The sequence below is a fragment of the Mobula hypostoma genome, chromosome 8 (assembly GCF_963921235.1).
Source record: "Mobula hypostoma chromosome 8, sMobHyp1.1, whole genome shotgun sequence".
In the NCBI taxonomy this organism is placed as follows: Eukaryota; Metazoa; Chordata; class Chondrichthyes; order Myliobatiformes; family Myliobatidae; genus Mobula; species Mobula hypostoma.
Window position 1 is genome coordinate 63,373,425 of NC_086104.1, and position 13,169 is coordinate 63,386,593.

Below are 13,169 nucleotides of genomic sequence, written 5' to 3' on the forward strand. Positions count from 1 at the left end.
ATAAACTGAGCTGATCTAGTACTTTTTTTAATTGAAATGATATTCTCAGACAACAGCTTCCCCCATGGACTGCTTTAATAAAATTACTATTTTTAGGATTTGCTCTAACATCTTTAGGACATTGATGAACTGTTTTATCTTTTGTTCTTCCTCTCCTAAAGAGAAAATTACTTATTGCTTTCCACCATGCACCTGTGAACTATTTCTCTGACTCGAGTTAAATTGATAGTGACAAGGAATGAGCTGAAATCTGTTTGTCCTGGGACAGACGGAGTAAACAGAGGCCCATGTGGCCTACCTCAGGCAGGAGGTCGGATGAAAGGCCTGTCTGGCCTCCTCACTGTTTGGTGACATTCTCAGTAATCTTCACAGCATTGGAAACAATTACAAAAATCAGCTGAAAGTACTCAAAGGAGATTTAATGGTCAAATTGTGTCCGACCAAACTTCTAAAGGTGGTGGTGGATCACAAATCTTAAGATAGGATGTATATATGGACTAACGACAAAGATAATGATAGATACTCTATCAGCAAGCACCCTCTTTGCCTGCAACAAAGGTGAGACAAATTATCCAGAATAGGTGGAATCTAAAATGTATTTCTTACAGCTAGATACACAGCAGCAACAAAATCCCATGAAATTTAAATCTTCATGCTCCTTCACAAAACATTCTAAACAGTTCAAAGGTCTGCATAGTCTTCACTGACTCCCAAATTCTCTTTCCCCACCATACTTCATCTCCCTCTCTTTTTGCAATTTGGCCATCAGTTAAATTACGTAAATTAAGTGCATTACTGCTGCACTTAACAGTGTAACAACAATGCACCTCAGAAAGTAATTCATTGGTTGTGATCTCTTGAAAAATATAATCAGGCAGTTTTACTTTTCCCAAAATCACCTAAATGTTTTTGCTGTGATACTTCTGGTCTCTGAAACCAAACCCAAGACTGGAAACACGGGCAGCTACAAGTATTTTGGCCATATGGCTCATCATAAATGAGCCCAATCCCATTCTCATACCCTGAGCATGAGTTAGTACTAAGAATTCCTAGATCTCTTTTCCTTTTTTTGTCTAATGTGCTGGACATCCCCAGTGAAATCCTGCAGGAAACTGAATTTAGCATATTGTTAAGCACCTTCCTGGACTAACCATTATATGATCAATCAAGTTATCAGGAGAGCCCCCCCTTTACATTTTATCTCTGTGAATCATCGAAAAGGCTAACCTACTCAGGATGAACTTGTTCCTGGGTTTTCTGTGGCCTTCAGTTACTTAACTTCATGGATGCATGATGACAGCTAAATTGTGCTGTGAGATTGCATAGCTTGAAGGTCTAAAATCCTGCAAATGGTTTTCCAAAACTGTCTTAATATAAGTATTGCGTACATTTCTGGTCACCCTATTATGCGAAGGATGTTGAGGTTTTGGAGAGGGTGCAGATGAGGTTTACCAGGATGCTGCCTGGAAGTTGGACAAACTTGGGTTGTTTTCTCTGGAGTAGCGGAGGCTGAGGGGAGATGTGATAGAGGTTTATAAGATTATGAGTAGCATAGAGAGTATCTTTTTCCCAGGGCTGAAATGTCTAATACCAAAGGGCATGCATTTAAAGTGAGAGGGAGTAATTTCAAAGGAGATGTGAGAAGCACAATTTTTACACAGTGCGGTGGGGTTCTGGAATGTGCTGCCTGAGTCCTTCAAACTGGACTCCACTGTTTTAGAGGCAGCTACATTAGGGACTTTTAAGAGACATTTAGATAGGCACATGAATGTAAGGAAAATTGAAGGATATGGACATTGTGTAGTCAGAAGAGATCAGTTTGGATGGCTATTTGGTAACTACTTTAATTGGTTTGGCACAACATTATGGGTCAAAGGGTTTGTTCCTGTACTGTACTATAACTTCAATTTCCATGGACACGCTGACCACATTTGTCGATAGCTGAGCGATGAAGGCCTGCAGCTAAAATGCATGGGAAGCTTAAATGTCAAGTATCCCTCTGATGCCACAAACATGCATTTGAATACTCTGATCCTGTATTACCCGCCTCTTGCTTGTGTTTTCCAACCGGAATCTGCGTTTATATTGGCAAACATGGCTGAGTTCACTGATCCTTTGTTACTGTGCTCAGGGGATGAGGCAGAACATTGCCTTTACAAGGGGGTGAGTGACAATTCAATTTATGTCCCCTTCAAACTAGACTCCACTGTTTGAGAAAAAGGTCAGAATGGCATGCTTAATAACTGAGCTCAAACAATGAATGCCACAGACCTTTGGACCTCAGAGTCCACATACATAAAGGGTAACATAAAACCAAAACATTGTAGGCTGTGGAAATCTGAAATAAAGAGACAAAAGTTTGATGGAATGTCATATACCTATTAGCTCTGCATCCCTCTCTGGAGATGGTGCCTGGCCTCTTGTGTAACTTGGCTTTAGTTTCAGATAACATAGAATGCATCCGCAACTTTTACTCTCTTGCACATTGGGTGTTAGACAGTCTTCTTTATATATATAAAATGCCTATAAAAAGTATTTCCCCTGGAAGTTTTCATGTTTTATTGTTTTACAACATTGAATCACAGTGGATTTAACTTGACTCTTTTGAGAAGTTTATATAAATACTTATAGAAATTTGTCTAAATTTATTACAATTATTCAACACAAAATAATTGATTGCATAATTACTCAACCTCTCAAGTCATTATTTAATAGTTACACCTTTGGAAGCAATTTCAGCCTTGAGTCTGTGTGGCTAGGTCTCTATCAGCTTAGTAGATGTACCTCAGTATTTAGTAGATGCACCTTTGGCAGCAATTACAGCCTTGAGTCTGTGTGGATAGGTCTCTATCAGCTTTGCACATCTGGACACGGCAATTTTTCCCCCATTCTTCTGTACAAAACTGTTCCAGCTCTGTCAGATTGCATGGGGATCGTGAGAGAACAGCCCTTTTCAAATCCAGCCACAAATTTTCAATTGGATTGAGATCTGTACTCTGATTTGGCCATGACAGCACATTAACTTTATTGTTCTTAAGGCATTCCTGTGTATATTTAGCTTTATGCTTGGTGTTATTGTCTTGCTGGAAAACAAATCTTCCCCAAGTTGCAGTTCTCTTGCAGACTGCATCAGGTTTTCCTCCAGGATTTCCCTGTGTTTTGCTGCATCCATTTTACCTTCCATCTTTACGAGCCTTCCAGGGCCTGCTGCTATGAAGCGTCTCCACAGCATGGTTCAGATGGTGTGTTTCTGATTATGTGCAGTGTTTTCTTACGCCAAATAGCATTTAGTCTGATGGTCAAAAAGCTCAATTTTGGTTTCATCAGACCATAGAACCTTCTTCCAGCTGACTTCAGATTCTCCCACGTGCCTTCTGGGAAACTCTAGCCAAGATTTCATGTCAGCTTTTTTCAACAGTGGCTTTCTCTTTGCCACTCTCCCATAAAGCTGTGACTGGTGTAGCACCCAGGCCACAATTGTTGAATGCACGGCCTCTCCCATCTCAGCCATTGAAGCTTGTAATTTCTCCAGAATTGTCATAGGTATCTTGGTGGTCTCCCTCACTAGTCCCCTTCTTCAGGGTCACTCAGTTTTTGAGGATGACCTGCTCTAGGCAGATTTACAACTCTGCCATATTCTTTCCATTTCTTGATGATTGACTTAACTGTACTCCAACGGATACACAGTAACTTGGAAATTTTCTAGTATCCATCTCCTGACTTGTGCTTTTCAATAATATTTTCGCGGAGTTGCTTGGAGTGTTCTTTTGTCTTTGTGGTGTAGTTTTTGCCAGGATACTGACTACCAGTAGGTTCCAAAAATGGGTGTATTTTTACTACAATCAATTGATACACCTTGACTGCCACAGTGATCTCCATTTAATTAATTATGTGACTTCTAAAACCAATTGGCTGCACCAGTGATGATCTGGTGTGTCATATTAAAGGGGATGGAAATCAATTATTTTGTGTTTTATATTTGTACTTCATTTAAATCACTTTATAGAGGTTTGTTTTCACTTTGACACACAGGAGTCTTATTCTGTTGATCGGTGTCAAAAAAGCCAAATTAAATCCACTGTGATTTAATGCTGTAAAACAATAAAATATGAAAACTTGCAATCGGGGTGAATACTTTTTATAGGCACTATATATATATAGGGTATTTTGGATTGTCAGTTTCGAGGCTACCCGTTTATAGACGTATCTCAAGATTGTATAACGTGTGCATACTTTGAACTTTGATATTAAAGTTTTTTTGCTGTCAGAACCATTTGGATAAATTGCTCCACTAATTCAAATGGCTATGCACCACCACCACACAAGAAAATCAAGAAAGTTTTATTCAGTTCTTTCCATTCTAATCTGTCACATTTGCCAAATTAAGCCACAGACCTGACTCTTGCTTGGGCACTTCCATTAATTCCCCCTAGAAACCGAAGAGTTTGTTGAGCTGAAGAATATGAGAGTTTTGGGTCATGGGAATAGCACCAATGGACTTGCTGTTCAAGGACCCTCTCATAATCTCCTTGAAAAGGTTCAACATCCCCACTACCATGGGAATGGGTGGCCCAGGACAATGAAGAAGGGGCATTCAGGTCCACTGATAATCTTGAATCTGATACACATAGAAGCAGAGGGCATGTATCAAATCCAAAACTACCCATTCACTCTGTCAAGTGTCTGCTGTCCTAACTATAACAATCAGTCTGTGGTTTACCCCGTTAATCACCTCGGATTATCCTTGTCCCAAGACATTGCTTAAAAAGGAGTATGTAATTCAACTCTCCTTAGGTACGTTAACAAAAAAGTTATAATCAAAATCTTCATTTATAAGGTTGTTCAAATTATTCAGGAAGCTTATTTTCCAGACAGATCTTTCTGAATTATGTTGTGCAAAGTTATATGTGGATTATAAATTTAATCATGGAGTCAGCCAGTTAACTCTTCCTTGTCATATTCCCCATTACAGATCAGAATCTGTTGCACATCAATCATCACTGCTTCATATTGCAGTCCTATGAATATTTGGATTAATTTCATTACAATATTATTCCTAACTAAATAATTACAGAAAAAAGTCAATACAAAGAGAATCACAGGAAAACAAAGTTTTTCACTCTTAAATTTAAAAGAGAAACTTATAAATATAGACATACGTAAATAATTACATTAAGAAAAAATCAGGTTAATGTAGAAATCACATAAAGCAAGATAGGTTTAAGAGGTTAAGTAAAGATGCATCATTTCTGAGCAAATCAAACATTAAAAAGAAAAAAATCTGCTAGTTTTGTTCTATTAATAGAAAAATTATGAATATAACAATTTATTAAGTATTATTTACATTTAGAGAGATGCTGTTTCAGAATAAGTTCCAGAACAAGTACATAGCATGCAGAAAAAAAACAAGAATGATGGAAGAAATGAGTCTACTATCACAAGATGTTCACTAATTTTCTTCCAGATGATGCAGTACCCAAAGAAAGAATGTGCCCTGCAAATTAAACCTTTAACTGCCTTCAGCAATCTCCTGACAAACAGGGTTAAGAAATATTGCCACGTCTAGCATGTTGGAAGACTGATGTTTAAGTCACACTGCTATGTGAAGCGCCCAGCCCTCTCTAGTTCTTCATCCAGGGCACAGCTGCTGGCCTGTACACAAGAGCACCGAAGCTAAGAGTAACCTGGAGTTGTCTTAACTTCTATCAGCCATTCCTCAACTTGCTTTTCTCACCAAATAAGTACCAGAAACAATTGAAGAAAAGGTTACAAGTTCTTAAGAAATGATGATAAAATGTGTAACCTGGAAAACTGAAAATTTATTCATGCATTTTTAAAAATAAAGATAATATTTGAAAAATAAATACAGTACTGGTGGTTGAGAATAGTTTTAGCCTGCAAAAAGCAATCTGCAATTTACTGCAGATATACTGTACATTCTATCCTTTTGTATTCAATAATGGACCCTTAAAAATATCTCTTATTCGTTGCAAAAATGATTTACAGAGAGCATGAAATCCCTGTTATTACCATCTTTTATTTTCCTTTAAAACTTCCTTTATTTAGGTTGAAGCCATTCATTCATCCATTTTGCAATATGAAACCAAAGGCCTCTTTGTTTTCTCAGTGGTGTCTGCTCTGGCACCAGCATGCACAGAGTGCACTATTATGTAGAGCAACATACACACAATGCTGGAGGAACTCAGCAGTCAGGCACCATCCAAGGAAATGAACAAACAGCCAGTGTTTCTGACCAGGATCCTTCTTCAGGACTGGAAAGGAAGGGGAAGATCACCCTTGGAAAAAGGTGGCAGGCGGAGAAGAAAGATAGCTAGAAGGTGATAGATGAAGGCAGGTGGATGGCAAAGGTAAAGGGTTGGAGATGAAGGAATCTGAAGAGAAGAGTGGACTATGGGAGAAAGGGAAGGAGGAAGGTCAGGTGAGAAGAGGTAACAGGCCAGAGTGGGGAACAGGAGACAAGGGGAGGAGGGAAAATTTATTTTACTGGAAGGAAAAAAGAATATTCTTGCCATCAGGCTAGCCAGACAGAATATGAAGTGTTGCAACACTGAGATACTGCGTCCAGCATCTGCAGATTTTCTCTTGTTTATGAGGTGTTGTGGCTACCCAGACAGAATTTAAGGTGGTATTGTTACCCAGATGGAATATAAGGTGGTATTGTTTCCCAGATGGAAGCACTAGCGAATGTACGTAGCTAACTAGCATATGTTTGGGGAACTGTAAACGTTGTACAAAGGCACCTACAATTCATATTTGCATGAGGATTACGTGAAATAGTTTCAAATTACATTCAGCTGATGTCTTAAAGTTTCCCCTCCCTCAGAGGCCATAGGGCTCGATATTGCTGCTGTAGGACAACACGTTTTCAGTACCAGAAATAATATACCAATCCAAATAAGTCTTGCAACGATATCTTGCTGGCACAGAATTGCAGGTCATTAGTGCTCACTGTGTGAAAATGTTCATTCTCACATCCTCCCATATCACTTGTCCAAAACCCTAAATCTGTGTTTCCTAATCCTTGCACCAACAGCTGAAGGGAACAGTTTTTCTTTTGTATATCTTATCTAACCTGTCATAATCCTGTTTACTCCTCTACCCTCCTTTGCTGCAAGGAGAGCAATAGCAGTTTTTCCAGTCTAACCCTGTATTTGAAAAACTATCATCCTTGAAACTAACCAGGTAAACTTCCCATGCATTCTCTCACGAACCTTCATATCCTTCCTAAAGTATATACTCAGCTTGTACCCTAACCAGAGTTGTAAAAAGGTTCAGCATAGCCTCCCTGCTTTTGTACACAATACCTTTATTTACATAGCACGAGATCCCATATGCTTTCTTAACGTATCCCTCAATGCATTCTGCCACTTTCAAAGATCTATTCACACCAACCTTGAGGTTCCCCTGTTCTTGCTCATTCTTTAGAATATGCCCTGTACTGCCTGACCTCATCCCTTCAATCAGTATCCATCAGCTCACAATTCTATGCATTAACTTCCATCTGCAATGTCTGTTCATTCTGCAACCCAGTGTCCTGATTCAATCAATTAGTATCATCCTCAGTGTTTGCCACATATCTGAGCTGGAATCACTGGCACATTTTGAAAATTTTCTTTTAGCAAATCCATTTATATTTCTGTGTAAACCAGAACATTTTCTAATATAAGGAAGTATAATGATGTACTGTATAGTAAATATTTGTGCATCTGAAAGGATAGCCTTTCCTGACCAACATCAATGTTTGCAAGAAGTAATAAATACAGGGCTCATATGGTTAGTAGTCCAATAAGGTGCCATGATCTTTGCAGTTGCTGTCACATTCCTAGAAGCCGGAGACGGAAAGAATACACTTCACTGCTATACAGCAAGAAAATAACTTAGTCAGGCTTCCTGCTTTCATAATTATCCACTGGAGTTTGGGGTTGGGGGGGGGTTCTGATTTTTCCAGGAATTTCCATTCCTTATTCAATATCCAGCGATTCATGCAGATGGCTTCTGCCTGTAAATGCGCAAGTGAACAATGAAAGGTTACGGGACAAGCTGTGATTCACTCTCCCAGCAAACACCCTGCTAAAATGGATCGTCGAGATTTACGTGTACATAGCAACCACTTGGATGATGGTAGAATTACACTCCAGCCAAGCAAGGTGAGAAGAACAGAAATCCAAAATGTCTGAACTTCAAACTCTGAGTCATTCTGTATTGCCACACCCATACAATTAATTAAAAATATTTATAAATAACAGCAGCGACACTCAAACGCACATTATGAAGGCTATATTACATATGTCATTTTAACAGGTGAAATTCCATGGAGATAAATTACTTACCTTTGTGGGATGATTGATTTTTAATCTGTCCACATGTTGTGTACATCTGACTTTAAGGCGAGGTACTGAACTTTCCACTATGAGCAAAAGAAAAGAAATACATCGCAACAGATGACAGTTAACTTGTATCTTTTGCATAAGAAATTGTCTTAAATTGCTTCATGGGAACATAACCAGACAATATTTGCACCAAGCCATATGAGGAGATCTTAGCACAGGAAAGAGAAAATACATGATCGATTATTCAGTCCAAAAGAGAATCTTAAAGAAGAGAGCTGAGAGGCAGACATTTTGAAATAGATATTAGCACTTCAAAGTAACGGTGGTAAAGATGTAGCAATGAAAATTGGAGATTGGCAATTGGCTTAAAATGGAGAAACACAAGGACATCAGATGTCTGAAGGCGGTTCCAAAGCAAGGGGAACTGGCTGGGGTAAGAGTCTTAATAGCAAGACATTGATCTTATGGGCAGAGGATCGATTGTAGTTTTGGTGTCAGAGTGGCTGTGAATGAGTTGAACCTTAAGAAGGATGGAAGGTCAGAGGAGGCAGACCAGAGGTGGAAGTGGACATTTAGGATATGGAAGGAGTGTTTCAGCTCAAGTTCAAGTAGAGCACTTGAGCCAAGACCTGGTTCAGCTGGTATAGCCTCATGACAGTGGTGATCTTGATATATATTCTCAATTAGAAGGAAGAAACCCTGAATGACCTGTATTACTTATTCACTTCAAAATATTAAATAACTATACTTTTCAACTTTACATCCTGAAGTTTTGTTTCAAACTGTGAACAGCGAGAATTTTGCTTTAGCAGTTGCCAGAAATCCTCATAATCGTCTTTATTTCTCAAAATCCCATTCTTGACTAGTTGGTCCTGGAGTTGCAGAATCTGAACAAAGGGAGATTGAAGAATAGGTTAGAACACAGCTAACATTGGCTCAAAGCACAGCTTTCATTGATCAGTGATCCAGCATTTTGACGTGTTCTGAAACTCACCGGAAACCTCTAAATGCGCAGTGTAATTTTTCGATCTACATTTAAAAATAATACAGTATATTCATTCTTGCATTTTCTTCATTGTGGTAACCTACTTCACTGGTAGTCTGATGCCCCAGAACATGGAGGCAGTCACCTCAGCCACTTCAGTGAATGACCACACTTATCCATCACACGATCCTCGGACCCCTGCTCTCTGATGAGGTACACCTAACATTATCCAAGCTGAACCCAACAGTATACACAAACTACTTTCTCCAAGCTCTATGTTCAAGAAATCTGGACTGGTCTAAATTTAACAAACCAAGAAGAGATATGAACTATTGCCGTTCTGACTTAACGCCCCTGCGTTGTGCTCAGGTATTGGAGAAGATAACCATATGTGCCAAATTTATGTAAAAAAAACTTACAGAAAAATATATAATTTTAATTAATGTGGATTCTAGGAAATAAAACTATTGGTTACACTTCATTTTACAGTAAAACAGATCTCTGCTATTATGCTTCTTGGTAGCCTGGCCAAAGTTTACCACTCAATTGGTATCACTGAAAAAAATCGGATTTTTTGATTGCCTCATTGATGGGAACTGGTTGTATGCGAATATTCATTGGTTACCTGGTGCTCTGGGACATTCTGAGATCGAGGTAAATAAGAGTCTATCTTTATTTGCAAACATCTGCAAAAGCCCGAAAGTGGATAAGAACAAAATTGGGGACATTTCTCAAATATATTGGAAATAAATTATAAAAAATGTTTTCTCCTGGAATTCCAGTTATTTCTGAAATTACTTAAGAGAGGATTTAATAGATTGAGTACTAAAAGTGCAAACACCATATTTTGAAATGCTGCTAGCAATCTTGCATGTGAAATTTGAATAACAATTGAGTTAAGAGTTCTGAGGTGTTTTTTAGTAAGTCATTACAAAATAAAAGATTCATGACTCATACCATGTAATAATGAGACTTCGGAACAGACTTGAGATATTTGATATGATGAAGCTGTGAACATTCTAAGTGGAGACCAAACAATTGCCTTGTACTATTCTATAAAAAAGACAGATAGAAGAACTTGTCAGTAGTACTGGTAGCTGAAATACAAAGCACTAAGCAAATGACATGTAAACACTCAGCCACAGGAAGCCATTAACAACACTGGCTGCCAATTAGGACCCAGCAGGTAGCCTTAACACTGCCTGCTGATGGTGCTCCACCTCTCCTCCTTTGACATAACTCACCATTTTAACTGAGGAAACAACAGGCTGTTTCATTTATCCAGCAATTTGTACCAAGAGTTCCCTGCTGACAAACCTATAAAACTGTTTGTAGTCCTTTTCTGCCTTCTTTTCATTGTGTGCCATAATAAGCAGCAATTACTTGTTGCAAAACAACTCTGCTGCTTGCAAGAGAAAGGGAAATGAAGATTTGGTAATGTCCTCTGACTTCTCTGAAGTTATTTATGCTAAATGCATTTCACCCACTTTCTGGAGAACAAGTTGTTGTTTATTTTTAGTTCAATTATATTAAATCACTTGAAAGGAGTATTTTGGAACTATTGATGATGATGTACAATAACGGCCTGATGCTTAATGCCATAAACTCAGCTTTACTATCAACAATGTTATTTTAGATATGAAATGTTCATGCTTATGTGTATTTTATAATAGTCTATTAGTATTACATAGTAATTACAATTTGAAATCTGAAAGCAAATGAAATTGAATCTGCTGGGGTACACACCACAATTATATTTTGGAACGTTTGATAGTAACTGTATAGTGATTCCCAGGGAAGAGTTTATAAATCACTTAATACTTCAGGGAAATGTTTACTTGTCAGATTGCTCCCAATTTCAAAAGGCAACAGTGGAATAGAATAACACACATCTTAAAAAATTCTCTACTCATTTTAGAGTAATATGGTCATTTTTGGTGAAACACATTCTTAAAAGTGTGTATTTTACATTCTGGAGACTGCTTCATTTATTAAACAAATCAATGCTGACATAAAGGTAAAGCTACCACCATAACGTCTTTGATTCTGAAGTTGTGTATTACAACTCAGACATAGTCTGCATTCTATGCGCATCCAGACCTGGCAGGATGCACCACTGTGATAAAGGATTACATAACAATCACTTGGGAATATGGGCTAGATGCTGCCCTCCAGTGTCAAATGAATTGCAACGGCTTAACATTTTAATACCTCTCTGTATCCCGGTTGCCAACTATTTTAATTCCCAACCCCACTTGAGGAGAGCTAAAGTATCGGTGACCCCTGTTTCCATCCAGGGGGTCAGTGTGGACATGGTGGAGGATTACAAATACCTGCGGATACGAATTGACAATAAACTGGACTGGTCAAAGAACACTGAGGCTGTCTACAAGAAGGGTCAGAGCTGTCTCTATTTCCTGAGGAGACTGAGGTCCTTTAACATCTGCTGGACGATGCTGAGGATGTTCTACGAGTCTGTGGTGGCCAGTGCTATCATGTTTGCTGTTGTGTGCTGGGGCAGCAGGCTGAGGGTGGCAGACACCAAAAGAATCAACGAACTCATTCATAAGGCCAGTGATGTTGTGGGGATGAAACTGGACTCTCTCACGGTGGTGTCTGAAAAGAGGATGCTGTCTAAGTTGCATGCCATCTTGGACAATGTCTCCCATCCACTACATAATGTACTGGGTGGGCACAGGAGTACATTCAGCCAGAGACTCATTCCTCCGAGATGCAGCACAGAGCGTCATAGGAAGTCATTCCTGCCTGTGGCCATCAAACTCTACAACTCCTCCCTTGGAGGATCAGACACCCTGAGCCAATGGGCTGGTCCGGACTTATTTCATAATTTACTGGCATAATTTACATATTACTATTTACCTATTTATGGTTCTGTTACTATTTATTATTTTTGGTGCAACTAACGAAAACCAATTTCCCCCTGGGATCAATAAAGTATGACTCTGACTATGACTATGACTATGACTTCTGTTTCCACATGTCACTTCTTCCATGATGAGGCCACTCTCAGGGTGGAGAAGCAACGCCTCCTATTCCGTCTAGGTAGTCTCCAACCTGATTTCATGAACATCGATTTCTCCTTCCAGTAATTTTTTTCTTCTTTTTTCCCCCTCCCTTTCCTCCTTTTCTATTCCCTACTTCGGCCTTTTATCTGTTCTCCTCACCTTCCTCTCACCCTCCCCAGTGCCTATTCTCTTCTCTTTCTCTCATGGTCTCCTATCAGATTCCTTCTTCTCTAGCCCTTTACCTTTCCAAACCACCTGGCTTCACCTATCATTTTCTAGCTAGTCCTCCATCCCCTCTCCCCCATGTTTTTTTATTCTGGCATCTTCCCCCTTCCTTTCCAATTCTGATGAAGGGTTTTGGCCTGAAACAGTGACTGTTAATTCATTTTCATAATGCTGCCTAACCTGCTGAGTTCCTCCACCAGAGAGTGTGTGCTAACAAAAAAAATGTTGGGCTTCTCCATCAGGAGAGCTGCTTAGCATTGATACCGGGGCTGACATTTGATGGGCTGCTAATCCTACTATTTGCAACAGCACAGGATTTTCACAGTACTCAAGGCTAGGGAGTAATGGCATATCACACTGCCACTGAACGTGTTTCACTGAAATGTTACTCCTTAGTTTCAGATCATGCATGCAACACGTCAAATTAATTCAATTTACAAGGTATTAAACTTTTTTTTCACCATGTTAACACCTTCCATTCTTTGAAAAAGATAAAAAATTGTAGATGCCGGGAATCTGAAATGAAAGCAGAAGTTGCTGCAAGTGTTCATTGACTATGTTTACACAGTATAAATATATTTG

At 39.0% G+C, this 13,169-nt stretch overlaps 1 protein-coding gene across 1 annotated transcript in view; it reads right to left on the reverse strand.

Moving 5' to 3' along the window:
• The window catches only part of LOC134351147 (uncharacterized), an 88,261-nt gene extending 79,098 nt beyond the window's left edge, over nt 1-9,163 (reverse strand). The window contains exons 1-2 of the mRNA XM_063057262.1: nt 9,100-9,163; nt 8,352-8,428 (exon numbers count right to left, since the gene is read on the reverse strand). Coding sequence (XP_062913332.1) covers nt 8,352-8,428; nt 9,100 — 78 coding nt within the window. The 5' untranslated portion in view covers nt 9,101-9,163. The remainder of the gene's footprint in view (nt 1-8,351; nt 8,429-9,099) is intronic.
• Between the last annotated feature and the right edge of the window lie 4,006 nt (nt 9,164-13,169).